Source organism: Musca domestica, unplaced genomic scaffold (assembly GCF_030504385.1).
Source record: "Musca domestica strain aabys unplaced genomic scaffold, Musca_domestica.polishedcontigs.V.1.1 2, whole genome shotgun sequence".
Classification (NCBI taxonomy): domain Eukaryota; kingdom Metazoa; phylum Arthropoda; class Insecta; order Diptera; family Muscidae; genus Musca; species Musca domestica.
In genome coordinates this window covers 19,413,966-19,440,156 of record NW_026712249.1, presented here as the reverse complement: position 1 = coordinate 19,440,156, position 26,191 = coordinate 19,413,966, and the positions used below count along the sequence as shown (strand labels likewise).

General features: G+C 36.3%; 3 protein-coding genes across 3 annotated transcripts in view; 1 reads left to right on the top strand and 2 right to left on the bottom strand.

Annotated features, from left to right (window-relative positions):
- Positions 1-1,550: 1,550 nt before the first annotated feature.
- On the bottom strand, positions 1,551-6,186 carry LOC101899967 (V-type proton ATPase subunit d 1). The gene is made up of 3 exons (XM_059121915.1): positions 5,831-6,186; positions 4,965-5,473; positions 1,551-2,548 (listed from the first exon to the last, which is right to left on the bottom strand). The coding sequence occupies exons 1-3, from the start codon at positions 5,955-5,957 to the stop codon at positions 2,132-2,134; spliced, it is 1,053 nt and encodes a 350-aa protein (XP_058977898.1). The 5' UTR covers positions 5,958-6,186; the 3' UTR covers positions 1,551-2,131.
- Positions 6,187-7,902: 1,716 nt separating this feature from the next.
- The window catches only part of LOC101899119 (cytoplasmic dynein 1 light intermediate chain 1), a 29,631-nt gene continuing 11,342 nt past the window's right edge, over positions 7,903-26,191 (top strand). The window contains exon 1 of the mRNA XM_005180319.4: positions 7,903-8,718. Coding sequence (XP_005180376.1) covers positions 8,615-8,718 — 104 coding nt within the window. The 5' untranslated portion in view covers positions 7,903-8,614. The remainder of the gene's footprint in view (positions 8,719-26,191) is intronic.
- LOC101899625 (armadillo repeat-containing protein 2) lies at positions 15,302-23,854 on the bottom strand. Its single transcript, XM_020035661.2, has 9 exons — positions 23,283-23,854; positions 23,093-23,204; positions 22,621-23,000; positions 22,290-22,558; positions 19,826-19,963; positions 19,069-19,751; positions 18,824-19,010; positions 16,459-16,704; positions 15,302-16,396 (listed from the first exon to the last, which is right to left on the bottom strand). The coding sequence occupies exons 1-9, from the start codon at positions 23,587-23,589 to the stop codon at positions 15,623-15,625; spliced, it is 3,096 nt and encodes a 1,031-aa protein (XP_019891220.2). The 5' UTR covers positions 23,590-23,854; the 3' UTR covers positions 15,302-15,622.

Genomic DNA, 26,191 nt, shown 5'->3' with positions numbered 1-26,191 from the left:
ACATCGTCGTATATACCCTAATATAACGGCTACATTCGGTATTTTTAAGATTTTAACAAAATTTTTAACGGATTTTATTTAAAAAATTGCCAAATTCGTTCCAAATGATGGAGGGTATTCAAAGATCGGCCCGGCTGAACTTATAGCTATGTGACTTGTTTCCTCTTCAATTCGGACTAATATTACCCATTTGATGTACAATTAACTTGAATTCGGATGAAAATATACATGAGAGCTATATCCAAATCTAAACCGATCTCGATAAAATTTAGCAAAGGTTTTTCTGAGCTGTATTTTATATATTTCCCCAAAATATCGGATGAACAATATATATGGGAGCTATAGCTATATCTGACCAGAATTTCCCCAAATTCGACATCCTTGTTTCTAGGCTCAATTTGATCGTAAGTGCCAAATTCCATCCCATTTAGGCTAATATCACACGTTTGGTGCACAATAAAAGGCAAATCGGACGAAGCTATATATGGGAGCTATATCCAAATCTGAAACCAACTCGATAAAATGTAGCAAAGGCATTTCTGAGCTGTATTTGATATATTTCCCCGAATATTGTTATTACGGAGGGCATATTATGGCTGCGGAGGACAAAAATAACAAATCGGGTAAATATATATATGGGAGCTATAGCTATATCTGACCCGAAGTTCACCAAATTTGACATACTTGTTTCTAGGCTCAATTTTATCGTAAGTGCCAAATTCCATCCCATTTGGGCTAATGTTACACGTTTAGTGCACAATAAAAGGCCAATTGGACGAAGCTGTATGTGGGAGCTATATCTAAATCTGAATCAATTTCGATAAAATTTAGCAAAGTTATTTCTAAGCTGTATTTTATATATTTCCCCAAATATCGTTGTTACGGAGGACATATTGTGGAGGACAAAAATATGAAATCGGATGAACAATATATATGGAGGTTTAGCTATAACTGAACCGATTTCAATTAAATTTGACATACTTGTTTCAAGACTCAATTTGGTCGTATGTGCGAAATTCTATGCCATTTGGGCTAATATTACACGTTTGGTGCACAATAAAAGACAAATCAAGCGAAGCTATATATGTGAGCTATATCTAAATTTTGACAGATTTTCTTCAATTCCAATGGGGTTCGTCCTTGGGTCAAACAAATGACTTGTGCAAATTTTCATCTGGATCGGGGAATACATGTGACGTATACTTTGTTTACAAAAATACATGGACAGACAGATGGACGGACGGACATGCATAAATCGACTCAGAATGTGATTCTATGCAAATCATCAAAAGGAACTATGGGTCTATCTCATTTCCTTTTGCCTGTAACAAACAAATGCACAAAGACATAATCCCCTGACCACTTTGCGGTGTAGGGTATAAAAAGTAATCAATAATAATGACGATTATTCAATTAAGCCAAAGCTGTATAAAATATTTTATAAGAACTTCCATTCGGTCATTTAGACCGAACTCACATTTGGTCACCAATAAAGACGTCCACAACTCACCCATTTCCTTTTCTATACCTGCACGAATAAAAATTGCATATTTGTGTAAAGGAATGTTTGGAAACTGTTTTATATATTTTATATATTATTTTTGCACGATATTTAAGGTTTTTGTATCTTTTTTTACATAATTACAATATAATTTGCTAACAATATATATGTATACAATTTCATTTTTTATTTATTTTAGGTATGGTAAATATCTATAATTTGTTTTCAGATTATTATGATTCGATTCCATATTGTTTTATGAAATGAACATAAATTTGAAGGAAAAGAACAAACGGAAGTAAAAATTACTGCCATCAATTAAATAAACAAAATAATTACACAGCGACAAGAAGAAAAATAAAACAAAGGGTATGGGGTGGTGTTTGAATACTTAGTTAAAGCAAAATTTTAAAAGTTGCATTAAATCTACAACTTTTTTTCTATAATAATAAAACAACAACAAAAAAAATACTTAGACCAATTAAACATGGATAAAGCGGATGGTAGGGTGCATTTTGACCAGGTTTTTTTGGACTTTTAATTAAAAACACCTCTCTCTCTCTTTCGTTCTCTCTTCGAACACATTTCATACTAACATTCTAATATGTGGATGTTGAGACTTGAATACATTTAGAAAATGGGGATGTAATTGTCAATTTTCGCACGATGTTTTTGTGCAACACACTCAGCGATCCAGACGATGTTACGGCATTCCTGTTCCTTCAATTTTAAATAGGCATAGAACACACCAAAGTGGAATTGTTGCAAGAAAGCAAATACATTCAATTTAACTTCATGTTCGAAGAATTTATCTTCCAAAGTCTTGTCACCAGGATTGGTGCCGGAGCCATCGAAAAGGGCAGCATATTCAGCATAGTATTCGGCCACGGTCTTGACTTGTTCATAGTCATCGGCACGAGCCAGAGCGGCCAAACCATCGGGATTCATTTTACCACAGCGTGGGTACAATTTGGCACGATCGTCCTTGGACAATTCAGTGCCAAAGGAGTTGATGGTGATGATGATGGCACGGCGATCGGCTTCGAACTGAAAGTAGGAAAAAATACAAAACAAATTAAATTAGTAGACAGGAAAATTATTCAGAAGGAGAGCAATGTTGTCTGAAAGAAAAAATTAATTTTTTTTTTTGGAAAAAAAAATCTAAAGATCTCTTTTTAAGAAAAATTTGCTTCAAATTTTTAGACAATTTCTTTGGAAATTTTGGGCACAGCCATTGGTCTGTTCCAGAACTGCAAGAATGTAAAACAAGTGTATGCATTGGAAGCAATGTAGTTGTTGTGGACAAAAAATCCATCACTACAAAAAAAAAAAAAAAAACAAAACGTTGCTGTGAAAAAAGATCTGCCAATAGAATTTGAGTCGAACCTGGAGAATTTCTAGTGTATAATTCGCATATGCTAATTTGCAATAAGTTCGAAATATATACTACTTTCCAGAGAACGGCCCTTGTAAGCCATCATCCACATCAAATATGCCTGATGAGCCGCTTAACCAACGGCGAAACGCGTCGCATAGTGGTGAGTGTGTGATAGTGTCTATCTGGCTTTCCTTTTCACTGCAAATTTCAGATCATTAAGCTCGTCTCGAAAGAGAAAACAAACACTTAAATCATAAAACATATGATCTTCGCCTTAACAAGGCAAAACTCAAAAATTCAGCCGAGCCTGGCTGTGGGATTTGAACCGCGGACCTCTGTGTGCAGCCAACTAGAAGTTGCCGTCTCTACGTTCAGAACCATTAACCCGTCTTCCTAAAGCAGCACTAAAACAAGTGTATGCATTGGAAGCAATGTAGTTGTTGTGGACAAAAAATCCATCACTACAAAAAAAAAAAAAAAAAAAAAAAAAAAAAAAAAAAAAAAAAAAAAAAAAAAAAAAAAAAAAAAAAAAAAAACGTTGCTGTGAAAAAAGATCTGCCAATAGAATTTGAGTCGAACCTGGAGAATTTCTAGTGTATAATTCGCATATGCTAATTTGCAATAAGTTCGAAATATATACTACTTTCCAGAGAACGGCCCTTGTAAGCCATCATCCACATCAAATATGCCTGATGAGCCGCTTAACCAACGGCGAAACGCGTCGCATAGTGGTGAGTGTGTGATAGTGTCTATCTGGCTTTCCTTTTCACTGCAAATTTCAGATCATTAAGCTCGTCTCGAAAGAGAAAACAAACACTTAAATCGTAAAAGTTTTTACTTCGATTACCAATTTTTCCTTTATGAAAATTGCAGAAATAGTAGATTTTTGCAGGTTCTGGAACAGAGCGAATGTTACAATGAAAAGATAAGGTAGAGCTACCAGCCGATTATACTTTTTTTCTAAGTGTGCCCGACTTCTGCCAAGTTTGTGTATGTATGTCTTTATTGTTTTGAAAAATGAAAACCCAATGACTGGAACAAAGCCTTGTACTGAAAAATACGCATAAATGCTATTAACCAGTTTAGCCATGAAATTGAAAGATTGAACAGTTTGGATCATATTTTTTAAAAGAAAATCCAGGCATTTCGGCCATTTTCGAGCTCTTCAACTTATTTTAAAAATGGAGAAAAAAAATTATGAAAAAAAAATGAAAACAACTTTTTGCATATAATTTTGAATAAGTCTGGCAGGAAGCGGGCATAGCCTCAGGGCTGTATTTCTGTAGTTTTACGAAGTTGTTCTACCTTCCTATTGTACCATGGGCACAAAGCAGATGGCACAAAAAATACCAAAAATTTTAGGCTTTGTTAAAAATACGTTTAGCTAAGATTCGACTTTTTCGAAATGTTAAGTTACAGGCATACCGATTTGAATAAGACCTTCAAAATTTCTGTCACCTACCCAAACCTTCTTTCAAACGAAAGACACATCTGTGCCAAATTTGAGACACCCATATCAAATCGTTTTGATGCTAAAAATATTAAAATCGCAATTTTACTCATGGCGCCTAAAGGGATTTCTTGGAAGAGTTACAATATGAAATCTTTATAAGAAATCTTATGGAGCATAAATATTCAAATGATGGAAAAGATGGCAAAAACATCTCTAATCCAAACAGCGAAACAGTGATTCGCAATGAACGACCTGATTCGTGGAAGAAAAAAATGGATTCAAAGTTTGAATCCCCCTTCAACGCCCCTTTTACGAATCGTCGCTTGTGCCCGAATAACAACATATTGAAATTGCAGCAGTTCCGAAACTGAAAGTGATTCTTGAAAATACCGCGCCAGCATTGAGGGGAGTTCGTCATATATAGAAGATAAAATATCAGACTATTAATTTCCTTTAAATGACATAAGAGGTTGTTCAAAAAGCAATCCCTAGTTATTCCAGCCTTTATATACTTTTGGGGCACTAAAAATAATTTCCCTGACACAAAGTCCAAGAAATTTGACAAGACTAAAAAGCGTACTAAAAAGACAAATTAAAATTACTATTTACACTTCTTCAAAGCAAATACTTACGGCCAAAATTTCACACATAACATCAGCAGTGGAACCACCCATGTTCTTGCAGAAATCATAGAAAGCTTCCAAATAGGCTTTGTACAAGGTATTACGGATAATTTCAATGTTCATTTCATCCAAATCTTGCTCGGAAATGCAATCGACAAAGAATGGAGCCAATGGGGTATCAACCAAAACGGCATTGTACAATTCAGCTGGAGTGGCAGCAACATGAATGGCTTCCATTTGTTCGAAGCTACCCAATGGATGACATTTGGGAATCAACTCCGAGATGGGGCGTTGATGGAGAGTACCAGTAATCAACAAAATGATGTTGTCAATCATATAGCCATAGGTAATGAAGTCCAGGAAACTGGCCAAGGGTTCGACGGCATGATTGCGCATATGTTGGAATTCAATGACCAACTTTTCACGCAATTTGTCATCGATAACGGAGACGGACAAGGGAGAGGGTTCGTTAGCCAAGAAGGAGCCATAATCCGTACTTTGCAAATGCAATTTTAAATCTGTAAAACACAAAAAGAGTTATTGCAATTACATTTATTCAACTATTGATAAGACCAAGTAGATAAAAGCAACAAAAACACATTGACAACAATCACAAGACTGGAGAATTTCTTAATGTGTATTTTCCCCCTCACTCCCTCCCTCAACCTTCTTTCCTAACTACATGACAATATTTTGCTATTGCCATCTCTTTCACTTTTTGACACACAATAGTCCCACATAGTAGTATTTTTCTTACACACACATACAAATGTCACATGACTTGCCCCTGTAATTTTGTCAATTCTCGTCTCAAATGATCTTTTTTGTTTCCTTTTTGAAAATCAAGGAATGTGATTTGGGGAACTTGCTCTTACCTTCCAATGTTTCACACTGCACCAAATTCAAATAGTCGGATTGTTTCAAAATTCCACACTTGAAACCACGGCACAAACCCTCCAAGTAACCACCATCAATGTTGAACATAAAACCTGAGCCAGTCATTTTTCCTCCTTTGTTTTGCTTTCACAAATGACCCGTAAATTAACTTTCAAAATGATATTGATTTGTGAAGACTTAAAGATTTTTCAATCTTTTTTTGAAAATCTTCGTAAATGGTGGTTATATCCGTTTCTTGTTTTTACAGCAAACAAAAAGGTTTTTTTTCCTTCTTGACTTGTGAGGAAAAATACTTTTCTCTATTTCTTTATCGACTGTCATATGACTATAGCAGTTGGGAAGGTAACGAGTATTCGGTATTGGAGTATTGAGTACCAAGTATTCACAATTAGGTGCAACCTAATGAAAATGCACACCAGAGAAGAAATAACGTGGAATTAGTAGACAAGTAACGCACATACGAATTGGTGTGAAAATCAATGCGTACAAAAAAGTCTTTATGCGTTTAAATACGCAGAATAAACCTTTTTTTCTGAAAATGATCATATTTTTTAATAGATAAATTTCTTAAGAGCATACATTTTATTCTGCTCACTTACAGTGGAGTACACACTCCAATTTTTAAAGGTACTTTTTGCGCAATATAATAATTAGGTTAGCATAAAGGCATGCATGGTAAGATTAAGAAGGCAAAGTCATTTCAAATAAACACTGCATAAAAGAATGTTTCCATCTCTGATTTGTGGATTTGTAAATATAAATTTTGACAATGAAATTTTGTCAAATAAAAATTTTTGAAAAAAAATGTTATCATATGTCTGCATGACTTTATCTTTTTGATTCTACCAGGAAAGGCATGTTTAACTTGGAGCTTTTTTTCTAAGTTAAGGTGTAAGTACATAAGAAGCTTGACATTTCATATAGGGATTACAGACTCGCACGAACATCCTGCCGTCGTTTTCCATTATAATTTGACATTAATATGTATAGCCATGACTTCAGGCATGTACCTCCACCTTTTACATTCTTTATGACCATTTTTTTGACATATCTCATTTGTAATTAAAAGAACAAAGGAGTTTGGTTGGTTAAGGTGATAATACATATATTATGATTTTTTATGTTATTTTTACGTTAGAACTTTTTTCGGGGTTAACCTACTTCAAGAGGATTTATTTGAAGTATAAGTAATAGATGTGACAATTTTAATCCAAATCCAGTAGGTTAACCTATTTATATGTAAACGTACTGTTACTTGGCTAAGTCATTCTGCTTCTTCGTAAACAAACAAAGAAGTTTTATGTTGACTTAAGGTGGGAATACATAAAGCACTTATCTGGCTGGCTTCTTCGGAAATGAAGAAAGAGCCTAGTGTCAAAATCGAACTAAGTCAACCTAAAGCTCCATTGTTCATCTATGAAGAAGCCAGCCGATGACTTAATCCAGCCAAATATGCACTTTATGTATTTCCACCCTTAGTTCATATTCATCCATATTCACCCTACACTCCTTTTGATCTGTTCCACATCTACTAGTTTTGAAATTATTTTCGATAACATAAAGGGAAAATTGGTTATCGTAGTAAAAACTTTTACATTCTTGCAGAACAGACCATTTATAAAAAGAAGCCAGCCAATGGCTTAAGCAGCAACAAAGAATCCAGCAAACATGAAACAACCTATTTTCTTTTGTTTCTTAAAATAACTCACAATGAGTTGTTGTTGTTTTAGCGGTTACATTTAACGCATAAAATTATTCAATGTTTTAATTCTGCTATGGAACTTAACAGCATTTATCGATAATAACAATGGCTCAAATTTTTATATTTTCGGTAATTAATGGAAATTATCAGCAAATTAGTAAAATGTAATCGTTGAGATTTACCAAAAAGAATTCTGTTTACTTTTTTCCTCTTCATACGAGAAAACTTTTTATTTTCAAGTTACAAATTTTCGTCGGCAACGACAAATCATATTTTAAGTAAATAAATCGATAACAAGTCATCGGTTTGCAGGTCCCTGCCAACAAACAGTAACGCCGTTAGCCAATTTCATTGTAACTCGGTTCTCTGAGTACGAAGGAGAACGTAATTTTTTCTTCGAAGTGTTGTGCGAAATCTAATTAAAATTTTTGACAAATTTTATACAAAAATTGCCAACTTTTGTGTATGCAAACATAAAAATCTAACAAAAAACTTTTTGTTTCGATTTTCACAGTCATAATACTCGGAGAAAAAAAATAAAACGAATGTCATTGTGTGTTTAAAACAGTTCAAAAAAGGCAAAAGAGAAAAACCACAAAGAAGAAAGAAAAAAAGTACAAAAAACGAAACGAATACTCCCAATTGGACTTGAAAATAGAAAAAAATAATAAGAAGAAGCAGAAGAGGGGCAATTGAAAGCGGTAACACTCATCCGAAAAAAGCCAGTAAAATCACAACTAACGATTGGCATACTGCTGACTAAAAATTAAGAAAATTTGCAAATATTATTAAGTTTGTAAGATAGAGACAGTGAGAGAAAGGAAATACAAATTGGCTTAAAGAGAGAAAAGACCAAGCAAATTTTGTTCAAAAGGGAGTGTTGTTGACCAAGAGCTTTCTTTGCTTCCACCAAGAATTGTTATTTTTTTTTACAATTTATTGCCGGAACAATTGCGTTTTCAAGTGGGAAGTTGTGGTTCATCCCAAGTGGTGGTAGTGGTGTAGTTTACCGAGATTCCGTCATTAAACCAACCATCTTCGGAACTTTGAGCTGTTGAAGATGGCACTGGACATACAAGTGAACGGCAGTAATGCTGCTCTGACATCATCCTTTACATCAAAGAAAAAGGATGCTGCCACAAATGCTGACAAAGAAAACTTATGGTAAGTATTTGGAATGGTTGTGCAGGGCCAACGAAAAATATTACTCATCGTAGAGAGCAAGTTAAATTGAAAAAAAGACCTGTTTCTATTTTTTCCTCCATCTGTTTGCCTTAAACTTGCACTTTGCATTTTCTCGATTAATGGTGTGTTACATTTATGATGTGTGGTGGTTGGTTGCTGCTGCTGCTGTAAGTGAGCAATAAATGTGTGGGTGTATTTCTGAACATAAAGAAATATTATGGGGCCCTCACTTCACTTCTTCCATCTTACCAACTTACAACTTGTGGCCAGCGAGCCAGCCAACTAGTCATTTGTTTTTTTTATTGGTTCTTTCTTTTTTCGCCATTCTAACCCCAAAAAATATGCCAAATGCCAAAAAAGCAATCGACTGCCGACCGACCGACCAACTATCAACCAACCACCATCTTCATTCACACTGTCTTTTTGCACCTTCTTCCGTTTTGCACAAGTTTTCGTTAATTTCTTACCTTTATTTTTGGTTAGCCCCCCAAAAGAAGTAATGGTGGTTGTTGTTGTTGTGGTTTTTTTATTGAGTGTGTATTAACATTTCTCGCATATTTGTTGACTTCATTTGTTTGATGTTTGTTGATTTTTTTTGTTGTTCATGGCTTAGGAGAAGAAAAGCAAAAACGAGAGAGAGGGGGAAGGGGATCATTTGTAGCCACTATGATGTGTCATCATCAGCATTCAAACAATCATCATTGTCTCCATCGCCGCCACTTTTGTGGGAGCCTAGCTGACGTTTATATTGTTTTTTACTTTGCCGTTTTCTCTGTCGTCTCTCACAGAAGACCTCTCTCTATTTGAGACTTTTCGTTTTTTATTTGTTATTCTTTTACATTTATTTTTGTTTTGTTTTTTTTTCGGCCATGGGAATCATTTTACAAGATTTTTTTGGTTTCTTTTGCGTTTTTTGGTAAATTTCTTTTGTTTATTTTTTACTTCGTGTGTTACAATTTTTCTGCTAGAGTAACTTTTTGTTTTAATGAATGTCTTAAGTAGATGCATCTGGGTCTGATGAGAGCGTTACGGTTGGTTGACACATTGCTGGTGATGGGAGCACCGTTTTGTTCCCCCCTTTTGGGGTTTTGTTTGATTTCGTGGCTACTTGAGATACGACGAGTAGCATTGCGATTATCGTCATTAACAAAAAAACAATTGTCGTTGCCGCATGCTGTTGTTTTTGTTTTTTTCGTTTTTGCTTTAAATTTTTGACACATTGCAGGTGTGAAAGCTATCTCTCTAGCCAAAGTGTCATAATATGAGGATTTTCTATTAAGAAATTTTGCAAAATTGTTTAAGTAATCTGACGGAATTTTTAGGAAACTATTTTATTTTAAAACGAAATAGTTAAAATGGTAGATGATGTCTTGGGTTTGGCAATGGAAATAAGTATGTCTGGAATGCATTGTTACGCGTCAGTTAAGCTAGGTGTGTACATTATTTGCCATTTAAAGAATTTGACTTTTTAAACCAAATTTGTATTTATTACAGTATAGTGAAATAGAACATGTTGTACGCCCAGTAATCTTACTTTGTTCGGATTATTGCCTACAGCTTTGCCTTATTAATTGAAGGATTCAGAAGTCACATGATAACAAAAAATGTTGCGTTTGTGAAATATTTGTTGTAAAATAAACTAAATTACATTATTGTGTCTTTCACGCAGAGAACTTTGAACCTTAAGTGCTTCTGCTTGTTAAATGGCCTGTAGCAGTGACATATACAGGGTGAGATAAAAAAACTGGAACAAAATCAAACACCAATCTGCCCAGCATGTGGCACAGGCCCACATGACACGCTGCACTTATTTCGCTGTCCAGCCAAGCCTACTCACCTAACTCCAGTCTCGTTATGGACACAACCCATACAGGTTGCATCCTTTTTGAGACTGGACTTAGAGGCAGAACCTGATTGAACTGAGTCAGAAAATGGAAACCGAACGAACACAGATGTATGAGCTTCTACAACAACAACAACCATAATTTTTACGTTTTTTTTTTTTTTAAATATTATTGAATGAAAGCAAAAAATCGATTAATGCGAGTGGAGAGTGACCATCGGTTCTTATGGTGCCCCAACCATCACCATGGCCGGCGCTTGAGTTCTGGTGGCAAACCGAGGGTGCACATTTTCAGCTAACCTGAACAACTGCTGGACAACAAATGTTTTCTCATCGGAGAAAACCAAATTCGGCAGTTCACCACTTTCGGCCAAGCCAAGCAACTCTTTAGCTCTTTTGAGTCTATTTTCTTTCTGTTGCCGTGTAAGTTCATGCACTTTTTGGAATTTCAATGGCTTTGCCCCAATCTAATTTTTTCAATATTTGCCGAATGGAATATTGTGATATGGTCAGCTTACGAGCCATTTCGCGGGTTTCGATCAAGTCGCTTCTTTACTTTTCGAACCATTTCTGCTGATGTTGCTGTTTTCTTTCGTATACAGTGGTGGCCAATACATATGCAACTGGACATCACATATTGTAAAATGACTCATAAAAGCAATTTTTGTTCCAAGCAATACGTTAATAATACATCTATATTCCTCTGTAGTAACTTAGACACCGATCATATGTACCAGAACAAACATCTGGTTTTGATTTTGTCAATTTTTTTTTATGTTTATCGATAACCTAAAAATGGATATGGACAAAACATATGCAACTCTTCGATCATTTACGGATAACGGTATTTTTACCACTTTTTCTCACGTGTTTTCATAATATATTTGTTGAAACTGTATTAATCACGGATAACCTTGCACAAATTAGCAGTAGAATTTCGATTAAAAGTAAAAAAAAGATATTTAATTATGGCGCGGGATAAGTTCGGAATCGAGCTAAGAAAACGTATTGTGGCCGATTTTTCCGAAGGAATGTCACAAAAAAATATTTCACTAAAATACAAGGTGCATAAAAGTTCAGTTTCTCGCATTATTGCGAATTTTAAAAAGAATTCGGATGTTTCGGTACAACACAGCGGAGGTCGACCTCGCAAAACAACTAATCGTACGGACAATTTAATAATCCAAAAAGTGAAAAAAGATCCTTTTATCACATCCTCAAAAATTGCTGCAACACTCCCAATACAAATTTCTGATCGGACTATTCGCAGACGTCTAAATGATGCCTCCCTTCCAGCCCGCCGCCCAGCAAAAAAACCTCTTATTTCCATACGTAATCAAAAAAAGCGTTTGCAGTTTGCAAAGGAGCATTTACATTGGACAGAAATGAAATGGAGAACTGTATTGTTTAGCGACGAATCCAAATTTAACGTCTTTGGTAGCGATGGTATGCGTTATGTACGGCGACCACCTAATAAGCGGCTCCAAGCTCGATACTGTACAAAGACAGTGAAACATGGAGGAGGCAGCGTAATGGTGTGGGGGTGTTTTTCTGCTGCAGGAGTAGGTCCATTGCATAGAATTAATGGAATAATGGATCAGTACATGTACAAAGACATATTGGAAACGGTAATGCTACCATATGCAGAGTATGAGATGCCATTGCGATGGATATTCCAGCACGACAACGACCCCAAACACTCTTCAAGAGTTGTTAAATCGTGGTTAGCACAAAATGATGTTGCAGTAATGCAATGGCCACCGCAATCACCTGATTTAAACCCCATTGAGAACCTTTGGGAAATCGTCAATCAAAGAATCAATCGTGAAAATTGTACAAATACGAATATTTTGTACAACAGGTTGGAAGAGGCCTGGAAATCGATTCCTCAACATTTTATTGACAACCTTATATCGTCCATGCGTCGCCGATGTCAGGCTGTAATTAAAAATAAAGGATTTGCTACAAAATATTAATATTCTTGCACAAACAATTTAACACAATGATTGGTTGCATATGTTTTGACCAACCAAATATTAGACTATATTGAATATCTACAAATTTTCTATGTTTTCTTTGTTATAAGTATGGATTAAATTTTATTTTCTGTTAACCAATAAAATGAGCTAAAAAAATTTATAACAAGTTCCGTTTGTTTCCTTTAGAAAATATTTTTTTTAGAGGACTTCTTAAAAAACTAATATTTGTTGCATATGTTTTGGCCACCACTGTACTTCCTTGACGTCGGCTACGCTACCAGTATCACTGTAACGAGCGATGATACGAGACACAAAAGATTTAATAACATTTAAATGCTGGAGTGCTGGAGTGCTCTAACGATAGCCACTTGTGGTTTTCTAGCCAAATATAAAGAAATCACACTATCACGCTTGAATTCCATCACGAATAACTTTTTTCTCACCAAAGTGCTTTTGTACGCCCGTAAACAATATAATGAGCTGTCACTGGAATAATTTTAACAGCTGTCGGACGCCTGGCTTAGAAATAACAGCAGTTTGAAGTTGGTTGCAGTTTTTTCATCTCACCCTGTATAAGGGACACATGACTGCATAGTACACATGCATATCACTTGATACGGCCAAAATGTGCCTTATCCAAATAACTGTTTTAGACCCTAGGTTTTAGGACATTTAATATAGGCTGGATGGGAGTATCCGATTTGGTCCAAGTTTGGTACATCGTAATATTATTGTCAAACTTAGATCGAGTTCGGAGTGGGGCAATCTCGGTCCATTCCTTCTGCTACCTCCCCCACAAAAGTTCAACATTTTCAAAGAAAATATTTTGTTGCACAGAAAGAGAAAGGATGAACCGATTTTGCTCCAACTTTGCGAATCCTAATATTTGCTTCAGTGCTATCTCAGGTGCGAAAATGGATAATATCGGTCCACTCCATCAAGTACACCCCCACGAAATGGCCAACATTTTGAAAAATTATAACCATTATAAAATGTGATGTAAGTGTCCGATTGTCTTCAAATTACACACGTCACAATATTTTTATTAACCCAATATTTGGTGTGAAGATGTAATATATCGGTCCACTCCTTCTGGTACCTCCCCCACAAAGGGTCAGAATTGTGAATATTCATGAAGTTCATAAAACAGGAAATTAAATCCGATCCCATTCAGACTTGGCACGTCTCAATAATTTCAGCAACACTAGATCTGTTCAAGATGGTAGAGATCTGTAAATTCCTCCTGGTACCTCCCCCAGAAAGGGTTACAAATTTGAATAACCAAAACCATAAAAAAAAAAAAATGAAATAACCATCCGGTTTACTTCAAAATACACACATCACAATATTTTTATAATTCCAAGGTCTGCTGTCAAGATAAAATATATTGGTCCACTCCTTCTGGTACCTCCCCTCAAAGAGTCAAAATGTTGAATATTCACGAAGCTCATAAAACTCAAATTAAAATCCGATACCATTCAGACTTAGCACATCTCAATATTTCTATCAACACAGATCTGTTATAAAGATGGTAGAGATCGGGTCTTTCCTTCTTCAAACTTTTGAAGAACAAAACGATTATAAAACTCGAAATAAACATCCGGTACTATTCATATTTCCCACATTCCATTATTTATACTAACTCAAGATCAGCTGTGAAGATGGGATATATCGGTCCACTCCTTCTGGTATTTTCCTCACCAAAGGTCAAAATTTTGAATATCCATAAAGCTCACAAAACGCGAAATTAATGTCCGGTTCCATTCACACTTGGCACGTCTCAATATTTTCATCTACACAATAAATATCGTAGAGATCGGACTATGTCTTCTGTCTGATTTTGAAAAACAAAACGCTCAAAGCGACGAAAGCGAAATAAGATTCCAACTTTCTTCAAATTTCGCACATACACACATTTTGATATATATCTGTGGACCCTTTTCTGATACCTCAACCCAATTTTCAATTCTTTTGTCTGTCATAACTAGCGAAGCAAGTCAGCGATTCTTTACAACTTGCTATATTTAAATATTTCTCTCAACCCATTTTCCATAAATTTGGATTTAAATGTTAGATGTTCTTATAATTTTGCCCATAAGACTTTATCTATATTAGATGAAGCGTGGAAATGGAATACTATATCTGGTACCTCATGCTCATTTTAAAATTTTCTAAAAATTATCACATATCTCATATAAAGTAAATAAATGTAAATAATCGAATATTGGCTGAGGGTATACATCTGCCGATAAAAATTACTAAAATTTGACTTGTTTTTTTTTGTTTGATACTAATGTTTAAAACTTGTCTATGTATTTAGTATATTTTTGTTCCCCTGCCGTTTAACTAATAAAAATTTTCCTATTTTAATATTGCACGATATGTAAATTCAACTACAATTATTTTTGTTGGCTAAACATCCCATACGGATGTGTGTGATGTAAAGTGAATTCAAGCCGACAATGAATCATTTTGTTGGGTAGCAAACGCCTTAACGTTCTCTCTCCCCTGCTTATGAATAATACCACTGAGAATGACAACAATACTACCCTTAAGAGATGCCAAAAATGCGGACCATTTCAAGACGAATTATATTAATTAGCATTCAACAAGCATATTAACTGCGAATCGAAGAAAAAAAATTCATTGAGATCTAGAAGGTGAAACATCCAAATGAGAGGGAGAGAGAGAGAATTGAATCGATCAGCTAACAGCGAAAAGAGAACAAATAATGGAAGAGGAACAAGTTTTAATAATTGTTATGACTTTTTCGGTGTCTGTTCATTTGATCGTCTATCGATTTTAATAACCAACAGCTATTATTAACTATAAATACCAAAACAAACGACAATATAGGTTTCCGTTTCTCCTATTAATGGCGTTGACATCATTGGCATGGGTAGAGGTAAAAAAAATCAATGTAAAACGAAATGAAAACAATAGAAATGTTGGTTTTTTTTTGCTTTTTGTTTTGCCACGGCATCAACATTTAATAATTTTGTCATAACCTTTTCTTTTTCTCAATTTGTTTTTAACTTAATTCTTAAGGCCAAGCATTCTCTTAAATACCCTCAATGTAGACATCATCTTCATCATTTTCATCCATATCACTGGCCTCCATGGAATTAATACCCTCACTTTGTTGTTGATAGTGCGATTGCAGATGATCGAGTAAATATGTTGAGACCATGGTAAAATCTTCCCATATCTGATGTTGATTCAGCATTTCATCCATATGCAAGAGTTTATCATCATCCAAGTATTCGGATAATAAATCAATTAAATCCTCTATTGTGTTGTCATCACACATCTCCTCCAAGTGAATGCTGTCGATGAACAAATTCCAATAGGCCTGACATATTATGGTGCTCATAAACCAATCCTCACGTTGTTTCAGAGCATCGTTTAGCAAATCAAATAGAACCTGGGGGCCCTTAAGTTGTATGAATGGCATACGATTTTCAATGTCACCCAAAAGATTAACCAAAATACCAATGGTACAGGCCTGAAGATCGTGGATTTCCTTGGTCTTGGGATTACCAAGTATTTTGATCACCAATTTTAAGCCCTTAGCCCGGCAAAAATATTTTCTTGCCTTTTCGTTTCTGGTCAAATTGCCCAGCACGCGAGCCGCTTCAACCTGGGACATTTCATCATGGCTATTTTTCAAAACAGCACTCAACTGCGTAGCCAAATCGGGTAGGATTGAACGTAAACTTCCTTTGGATTCCTGGACCATGGTGGCTGCAGTGGTGCTGGCCATTTGATCTTGATAGAAGCACAAATTGTGCAAAGCACCCAATGTGGCATGGCACAGTTCCTGTAGCTCGTGTTTCTGTAATGAGAAGAGGGTTTTAGTCAAATATTTCGGCATGAATAGATTATTGCATGTCTCACCATTTTAATACTTTTCAATTGCTGTGTAGTTTTCAATATATCCAGTAAAATTACACCCAACGATCGTGTATCTCCCAATCCAAGTCCCACCTCAGAATCAACACTCATATTAGCAACAACTCGTATCATTTTTATGAGTACATCCAGTACGGTATCGCCCAGGGAGTTGTGTAGAGTCAGGGGCTCCTTGGAATAGTTTTCCAAAACACTGAGTAAATATTCCATGGCAACGTCATTGTGAAAGAACTGAAAAAAAAAAAATATTTTTTTATTATTCATGTCAGTGGAAAAAATATTAAAAAATTAAACTCAAATTAATCTACTTATTAGAAAAATTGGAAGAAAGTTAGAATAAAGTAAGACTATGCCAGGCGCGGTTTCAACTATCCAAATTCGTTGACCCATTAAGATTCCATGGAATTCGTTAATTTCAGGTAAATGGTGTCTTCAGCAACATTGCAGATAGAAGCACTAGAAGCACTTCGTTTAAACGGAATTGTATCAAGTTTAAATATTCTATAAAATTATTTCCCATATTATGGTACTATAGGTCCTAGAAGACGTCCAGATTGTAAATCTTACCTAAACGCCATTTTAGGGTTAATGCCGTATTTTATGCAATTTTATGCATCATTTTAGAGGAATAACGTCAAAGAAAAAATATTATTCGCACAATTCATTATAATTGACAAAAGAAAATGAGTCTATATTTCCATTTTATATCAAGAAAATATTGAAATCAAGTTACCCAAAAAATGCGAAAATATTTCCTATTTTTATATCCTCAGCCATATGGCTAGAGAGGGTATATATCATTTAATACAGCCAAAACGTGCCTAATCGAAAAAACGATTTTATAGCCTAGGTATCTTTGGACCAAATCAGTTTCAGGACATTTGGAGTCGATCTAGCGATGTGCGTCCGTCTGTCTGGCTCTGGTGCGCACGATAATTCACAAGGAAGTATCCGATTTGATACAAATTTGGTACATCAATTCTGGTACCTCCCTCACAATAGGTCGAAATTTTCAAAGAAAATATTGTACTGCGCAGAAAAAGTAACGATAATCCGATTTTGTTCAAACTTTGCAAATCCTAGTATTTGCATTAGTTCTAGGTCCGGTGCGAAAATGGACAATATACGTCCACTCCATTAAGTAGCTCCCCCACAAAGGGTCAACATTTTGAAATTTTATAACTCTTATTAAATTTGATGTAAGAGTCCGATTGCCTGCAAATTGTACACATCACAAGATTTTTATTAACACAAGGTCTGGTATGAAGCTGGAATATATCGGTCCCCTCCTTCGGGTACCTCCTCCACAAAGGGTTAACATTTTGAATACCCATGAAGGTAATAAAACGCGAAATTAACATCCAATTCCATTCAGACTTAGTACATCTCAATGTTTTCATCAACACAAGATCTGCTATGCAGATGGTAGAGATCGGACCATTCCTTCTGGTACCTCCCCCACAAAGAGTCAAAGTTTTGAATAACAAAAACGTTCATAAAATCCGAAATAAGTATCCGGTTCTCTTCAAATTACACACATCATAATATTTTTAAAAACCCAAGGTCTGGTGTGAAGTTGGAATATATCGGTCGACTCCTTCCGGTACCTCCCCCACAAAGGGTCAAAATTTTGCATATCCATGGAGCTCTTAAACGCGATTAATTAAGACCCAATTCCATTCAGACTTAGTACATCTCAATATTTCCATCAACACAAGATCTGTTATAAAGATGGTAGATATCGGACCATTCCTTCTCGTACCTCCCCCACAAAGGGTCAATGTTTTGAGAAACAAAAACGTTTATAAAATCCGAAATAAATATGCGGTTCTCTTCAAATTACACACATCACAAAATTTTTGATAACCCAAGGTCTGGTGTGAAGATGGGATATATAGGAGTAGTCCTTCATGTACCTCCCCCACAAAGGGTCAAAATTTTGAATATTCATGGAGCTCTTAAAACGCAAAATTAACATCCGATTCCATTTAGACTTGGCACATCTAAATATTTCCATCAACACAAGATCTGTTATAAAGATGGTAGAAATCGGACCATTCCTTCTGGTACCTCCCCCACATAGCATTCATGATTTAAAAAAACAGAACGGTATAAAACGAAATAAGCATCCAAATCTCTTCAAATTTGATGATATGTAATATACGTGCCAACCCGTTCTGGTACCTCAACCACAAAGGATCACAATTTCCAAATACTTATATCTGTCATAACTTGCAAAATAAGTCGGCGATTTTATACAACTTGCTGTATCTAAATATTTCCCTTAGAATATTTAAATATTCGCAGTTTTTTATAAACCAGTGCATAAAATTGCAAGTACGTAACTTACCTGAATTCTCGCCAAATCATAGCTGGTCATAATATTTCCCAAAATATAACCCAGACGACTTATGATGCTTAGCATTTTCTCAGCATTGGTAGTATTGTGATTGGTGCAACAGGGTCCCAGTAACATGCCAATGCGGGGTGCAAACTTTTCCATGGCATGGCAACAATCCCAGTCTTCCGAAAGAACACTATGAAATCAATTTGTTTATTAATACAACATACAAATTACTTTTAAATGCTTCTCACCTCAATGTCCTTATAATGTTCGCCTGCACCTCTATTTCACCAATTGTCACCTCGGCGGCCTTTATCAAATGCGGACATGCCAATTCCAAATGTATACTGGTATTATCAAAATGAGGCCGTGAGATATCTAAACTTTCCAAAGATGATATAATTTTGCGTACATCAGCCAATGCCCGCAGAGCAGCCGACAACTGATATAACGAATGCAAAGGTGGTCCCTCCAATTTGCGGGCCGCTCCCGCCTCATTTAACATTTGCAAGTGCAGAATCATCAATTGCACTGCACCATGTCGCGATAGACGTAATACCAAGGCATCTTGTTTCGATAACTTTTGGACATATTCGGTTTTACTTTTCTCACTACTCACTTTGGGATATTCACCCAAATTTGGTGCGGTATTTGGTTTCCTTGGCAGCTCAACCTGTTCGGACCAATTACGATTTAAATCCTTAATGGCTGTCAATTCAGCCCGCTCTTGATTTGTGCTACACGTTAGGAAACGTATCGAACCATAACCATAAATACATGCTTCGGGATCATCCAAGGGGCTGGCGCGACCCAGGCCATCAATCAATAACTCCAAGATATCGTTTTCATGGAACAAATGATCATTTTGTTCGTTGCGAGCCACTTTGAAAATGAGTTTACAGGCTCCCGTTAAATTGCTGCCGGAGACACGCAACTGTTGTGGGAGGGACAAACAAAAAATGAATTAATAATTGTGGAAATTAAAATGTTATATTTTGCATTACTCACCGCCAACACTACTCTTGCCACAGACAACAATATCTTGGGTGCTGTACATTCAACCAAACCATACAGGCCACCCAATATGAAACCTTTTTTGAAGTTGTCTTCATGTTTGTGCACACGATTGTATAGTTCTGTCAAAATCTGCAAAGAAGATTTAATTCGATATCAATGTGGATATAAATAAATTTTATTTTTCAATCGAAAATATTTGAATATTTTTTGCACAAACTTTGTATAGAAATGCCACATTTTTTAACAAAATTTAACTTTTTGTAAAAAGGAGGAAGTATTTTTATCGCATTGAAGTCGTTTCTTTTTTGTGGTAAAGTATCTCTTCATAGTTCAACCAGATGTGATTATTTAATATTTTATTTCTTTTTCAGTTTCGGCTTTGTATTTGTCTTGGGTTTTCCTCCGTTGTTGAAGCCACTATCCCTCTACTTTAGAATTGGCAAAGTAAAAATCAGTCTTGATTCGAATAGAAATGTGGCGAGTACCTTTTTATACCTTCAGTCTTATGGCCTATTCGAAATAACGGCTTTAGAACCTAGGTCTCTTTGGACCAAATCCGTTTCAGGACAATTGGAGTCGATCTAGCGACTGCTGGTTTGCACGATAACTCTCGAAGGGAGTATCCCATTTGGGCCAAACTTGTTACATCGTAATATTATTATCAAACATAGATCGTGATCGGAGATGGACAATTTCGGTCCATTCCATCTGGTAACTCCCCCAAAAAAGGTCCGCACAGAAAAAAGGATTATCCGTTTTTGCTCCAACTTTGCAAATTCTAATATTTGCATCAGAGCTAGGCCAGGTGCGAAAATGGACAGTATCGGTCCACTCCATCAAGTGGCTCCCCCACAAAGGATTAACATTTTGAATAATTGTAACTCTTATAAAATGTGATGTAACAGTTGTTCGATTGCCTTCAAATTACACACATCACAATATTTTTATTAACCTATGGTCTGGTGTTAAGATGGAATATATCGGACCACTCCTCCTGGTACCTCCTCTACAAAGGGTCACAAATTGGAATATCCATGAAACTCATAAAACGCCAAATTAATATCCGATCCCATTCAGACTTGGCACATCTCAATGTTTCTATCAACTCAAGATCTGTTATAAAGATGGTAGAGATCGGGCTTTTCCTTTTGGTACCAGCCCCACAAAGGGTCAAAGTTTTGAAAAACCAAAACGATTATAAAATCCGAAATAAGCATCTGGCTTTCTTTATATATCACACATCCCATTATTTCTACGAACACTAGATCTGATGCGAAGATGGAATGTATCGGTCCACTCATTCTGGTACCTCCCCCTGTCCGGTATGTCCACGATATCGTATAGCCCACATACAACGGTATTCCCCGATATTCGATATTTTGACAATTTTAGGGACATTTTTCACTGGAGTTGTTTCAAATTTCGTACTATTTGGGTGCTACAGCCTATGGTAAAAATTGGATATGCAGGCCCACGTCTTCATTTAGCCTCCATATAACGGTTCTTCCCAATATTCGATATTTTGATGATTTTACCGACATTATCCACCGGAATTGTTTCAAACTTGGTATTTGAAGTTCGTAATGAATACTACAGCCTACGACAGAAAATTGTCTATGCAAGTCCAGGTCTTCGTATAGTCCCCATATAACGGTACTTCCCGATATTCGGTGTTTTGATGATTTTATTGACATTATTCAACGGAATTGTTTCAAATTTGGTATTTGAAGTTAGTAATGAATACTACAACCTACGACAGAAGATTGTCTTTGCAGGTCCACGTCTTCGTATAGCTCTCATATAACGACATCTCCCGATATTCAGTATTTTGATGATTTCAGCGACATTATTCACCGGAATTGTTTAGAATTTGGTATTTGAAGTTCGTAGTGGATACTACAGCCTATGACAAGAATTGTCTGTGTAGGTTCACGTCTTCGTATAGCCCTCATATAACGGTAGATTCCGATATTCGGTATTTTAATGATTTTAGCGACATTATTCACAGGAATTGTTTCAAATTTGGTATTTGAAGTTAGTAATGAATACTACAACCTACGACAGAAGATTGTCTTTACAGGTCCACGACTTCGTACAGCTCGCAGATTTTTTAACGGATTTTTTTTTTGAAAGTTGCCAAATTTGTTCCAAATGGTGGAGGGTATTCAAAGTTTGTCCCGGCCAAACTTATAGTTTTTTACTTGTTAAATTTATTAACTTTTTGAATGAACCTGAGCCACGCTCCTCAGGCTAACATTTAAATCAAATTTTTGTAAATTTCTACGTTTTTAAATTTAATAACTTTTTGAATGGACCTGAGCCATGCATCGATAATCAGCATGTTTCCATATAGAACAGATCATTGCCCTTATAAATAGGGACTTTGTTTACCTTCGTAGTCTGTTATTAATACTTAAATCTATAACTCTTTTACCCTATATTTTCCAGTACTTACCGAATTAATGTGATTAACCGTCTCATCGGTGCACTCTTTCAAGCCGGCATGCTCCTTCAGCATATCTATCAATTTTTCCGTTGAAGACTGGCCCAGCAAGTCATTGGAACGGGTGAGAATTTTTCGAGTTTCCAAAAGTGTCAAGGCACGATTGGTGGCACCATTTGCATCAATGACAGCAACGGAACTTTCAATGCCTTTCGATGATGAATCAACGGAATAAGCCGTTTTGGCTCTTAATTGTTTCGGTGGTCGTATGGGGGAGTTGTCTGGATTAACAAAATGGCCATTATTGTCAAGGTTCCTTTTTCACACATCAAAGTGAACTTACCTTTCTTTAATGAATTGCCTTTGACTTCTAATGCCGGTAATTTACGAGGCAATGGCTTATTGTTGGCATTAACCATTGTTGCATTGGTTGGGGTATTTGTAATACTACCACTACCACTGTCAAAGCTGTCATTGTTGTGGTGCAATTCAAAGGACCTAGAACGTCGTGTCAGTTCGGCATCAATGGCTTTAGTTTTACCCACTATTTGTTTATCAACAACGACACCAACATTGTTGTTATCTCCTCCCCGGTCTTCATTTACGTTTTGTTGTTGTTGTTGCTGTAATTCTTCTTCTGTTGTTTGTATGGGTTCTAAGTTTGGTGTTCGAGGCGCTGCTGCACCAACACCAGCCGTTTCACCGTTTCGCAAATAACGCAACCTATAAATTATTAACAGATAGTTGCAAAATTTTACATTTCGTGTTGTGGGGCAACAAATTATCTATGCCCTTTTTTTGCCACGGGTACTTACGAAAATGAGCTGGGTGGCCGGCCAGCCATGGCCACCTTACCATATAATACTCGACCCGTTTCACGGGGTGTAACCGGACGTCGTGTGCTCACCATTCGTACCCCACCGACCACTATGAGGCCAGAAACGAAACGAAATGAACTCATTAGCCATCAGAATTTTCAATTTGTATATATTTTTTTGAATTTACCATTTGCGGCCTGAAATTGTTGGGATTGATGTTTTTGGAAATTCAAATTATTCATGGAACCAGCAACGTCGCCAACTCCTCCTCCTCCTCCACCACTTAAAAATGTTTTAGCCTCACTTATCATTTCGGCCGATGTACGACGTTTACCCATACTTCCGATGAAAAGGGTTTTATCCAATTGTCTACTTTGACGAACTTTTCCCCAAAGCAAGGCCCCATTATTTATGGGAATTGCATTATTTTCATTATTCATTGCAGCACAATCTCGTGTTTCACTACGAGATCTGCGTTTGGGTAATAGACTCATGATTAGCTTTTTGGAAATTTCTATTTTTTCACAATTCACTATTTTTTTTTCTTTCAATAATCCAATTTTTTAACTTTTCACTTTGAGAGCCACCACCGAATTATTTCAACTGTAGTCCTTTAAGTTTCTCATAGCTTCGTGTTGAAATTTTCACCATTGGGCACCATAGCGACCGCTCACTAGAACGGTTGGCGAGTGGCGGCGCAAACTGTATGAATGAATTGTGTGAAAAAAAACTCACTCATATGCTAGTTCTCCTGACCACCATCGCTTGAATTGTTGTTATATCGAATTGTACACTGCTAGGATAACAGTTCTAGCTCTTTTCATGACAAAACCGGGCTAATTTCTTTGAAGTTAGCCAGCCACCATCCACGACTGAAATGTAAACAACATGCAAAGGTCAAAGGCGTACTAAAATGTTGATTTGGGGGATTGACAGTAAATGAAGCGTTCTATTGGAACTACTTTTTTTGGGTCCTACGATCCAAATAAACCAGTATTTCCATTAGCTATGCTATCTGGGTAATTCTCGAGGAATTTGGAAAAAGGAACATAATATGACAACATGTTCAAATTTCCATAAACAATTTGGGAAATAATTCAACACGGGCCTCCAACAGTTGGCTGGGTGGAAACCCATCAAAAATAGGAATCCGATCTTATGGTGTCTTTTTCAAAAGGAGAAAAAAACTATCAAAACTTTTGCTACCGAGGCTGGTTGGTGAAATTTTGAAGCTATCTTTGAAGCCCAATTGCCTTGTTATTATTAATGGAAGCTATGTAACACTTTTCTCCTACAAAAGCTCCTGGGTGGTTTTGGATGCCATTTATAGATCTATGAGACAATTTTTCACCCTGGACATACTATGGTGTACAAATGTTTGAAAAAAGGTTCTCAGACACAAGTTAGACAAAGCTAAAAAGGGTCGTATCAATCTGCACTCCACAAGCAGACCTGAGTAAAGTAATACAAAGCCTTCATGGCCGTTTTGTCTTTCTCCTTTTCTTTACAAGAAGAGGGAAGAAAATGTGCTCTTATTTTCAAGGAGCTCATCTAACAGAGCTGCTCATAGTTTGGTCGTGTTGTTTTTTATTAAAAACTGTAATTGCGTAAAATGCGAGGTACAATTCTAGATATGTACTTGAAATGCATATTCTCCTCGGTTACGTTTGGGCTCACAAAAATCCACTTATAATATGATGGGCTTAATGAGATTCGTCTTTCTAATCCTACTGATCCGAGGTCAGCGAACTCACTGTGAAGGTCACTGAAACAAAAACGTAGTCACGTTTAAAAAACATAAAGGTAAATGATCTGCATGGGTACGTTGGCCGTTTTAATCGCCCATTTGTTGAGCAACTCGAAATCGATAGGCCGAAAAGTAGAGTACTACGTCGCAAAACATCTCTTTACGCCAAAAATGAATCATCACACTTAACGATTGGTTGAGAATTTTGAGGGCTGAGAGTCGAGTATTCCGCTAAAGCCTGGAAAATAGGCCGGATGGTCCGTTACTGTAGCCAAATTTTGATATAGTTGCCAGTAGTAAAGGCTTTACTCTACCCCATCATTAGAGGAATCCATGTTTGCATGATTTTCATCAGCAACACAACACCACAATAGCATTACACATTATACCCGTATATTGGTAGAGAACCCAACCAGAAAAGGTCGTACCATAGAATAGTCTCTTAATTATACCCTCAGTCATATGGCTACAGAGGGTATATCATTTGATACGGCCAAAACGTGCCTTATCGAAATAACGGTTTTAGACCCTAGGTCTCTTTGGATCAAATCCGTTTCAGGACATTTGGAGTCGATCTAGCGATGTCCTTCCGTCCGTATGTCTGTCTGTCTGGCTGGTGCGCACGATAACTCTCGAAGGGAATATCCGATTTGATCCAAACTTTGATACATCGTAAGATTATTGTCAAACATAGATCGAGTTCGGAGATGGGAAATATAGGTGCACTCCTTCTCGTACCTCCACCATAAAATATCAACATTTTCGAAGAAAGTAATTTACTGCACAGAAAGAGAGGATAATCCGATTAAGCTCCAATCATCATCAGTTCTAGATCGAAAATGCGAAAATTTACAATATCGGTTCACTCGATAAAGTACCTCCACAAAAGGGTCAGCATTGTGAATAATTATAACTCTTATAAAATGCGATGTAAGAGTCCAATTGTCTTCAAATTACACACAGCACAATATTTTTTATTAACACAATGTCTGGTGTGAAGATGGAAGATATCGGTCGACTCCTTCTGGTACCTCACCCACAAATGGTCAAATTTTTTAATATCCATGAAGGCCATAAAACTCGAAATTAACATTCGATTCCAATTAGACTTTGTACATCCCAATATTTCCATGAACACAAGATCTGTTATAATGATGGTGGAGATTGGACCATTCCTTCTGGTACCTCCCCCAAAAAGAATCAACATAACCATCTGAAAAATCTGAATTCTGTTCTCTTCAAATTACACATATTACACTATTTTTACTAACCCAAGGACTGGTGTGAGTTTGGAATATATCAGTCCACTCCTTCTGGCACCTCCCCCACAAAGGGTCACAATTTTGAAA

What these genes read in the sequence shown, in the direction of transcription:
- LOC101899967 (XM_059121915.1), bottom strand. Translation starts at nt 5,957, where the DNA reads ATGACTGGCTCAGGTTTTATGTTCAACATTGATGGTGGTTACTTGGAG. An exon ending in GCAGTGTGAAACATTGGAAG is followed by an intron (nt 5,474 to 5,830) that starts GTAAGAGCAAGT and finishes TGTGTTTTACAG; the next exon opens with ATTTAAAATTGCATTTGCAA. An exon ending in TTATGTGTGAAATTTTGGCC is followed by an intron (nt 2,549 to 4,964) that starts GTAAGTATTTGC and finishes TCCTACTTTCAG; the next exon opens with TTCGAAGCCGATCGCCGTGC.
- LOC101899625 (XM_020035661.2), bottom strand. Translation starts at nt 23,589, where the DNA reads ATGAGTCTATTACCCAAACGCAGATCTCGTAGTGAAACACGAGATTGT. An exon ending in CGGCCACCCAGCTCATTTTC is followed by an intron (nt 23,001 to 23,092) that starts GTAAGTACCCGT and finishes AATAATTTATAG; the next exon opens with GTTGCGTTATTTGCGAAACG. An exon ending in AGGCAATTCATTAAAGAAAG is followed by an intron (nt 22,559 to 22,620) that starts GTAAGTTCACTT and finishes TTGTTAATCCAG; the next exon opens with ACAACTCCCCCATACGACCA.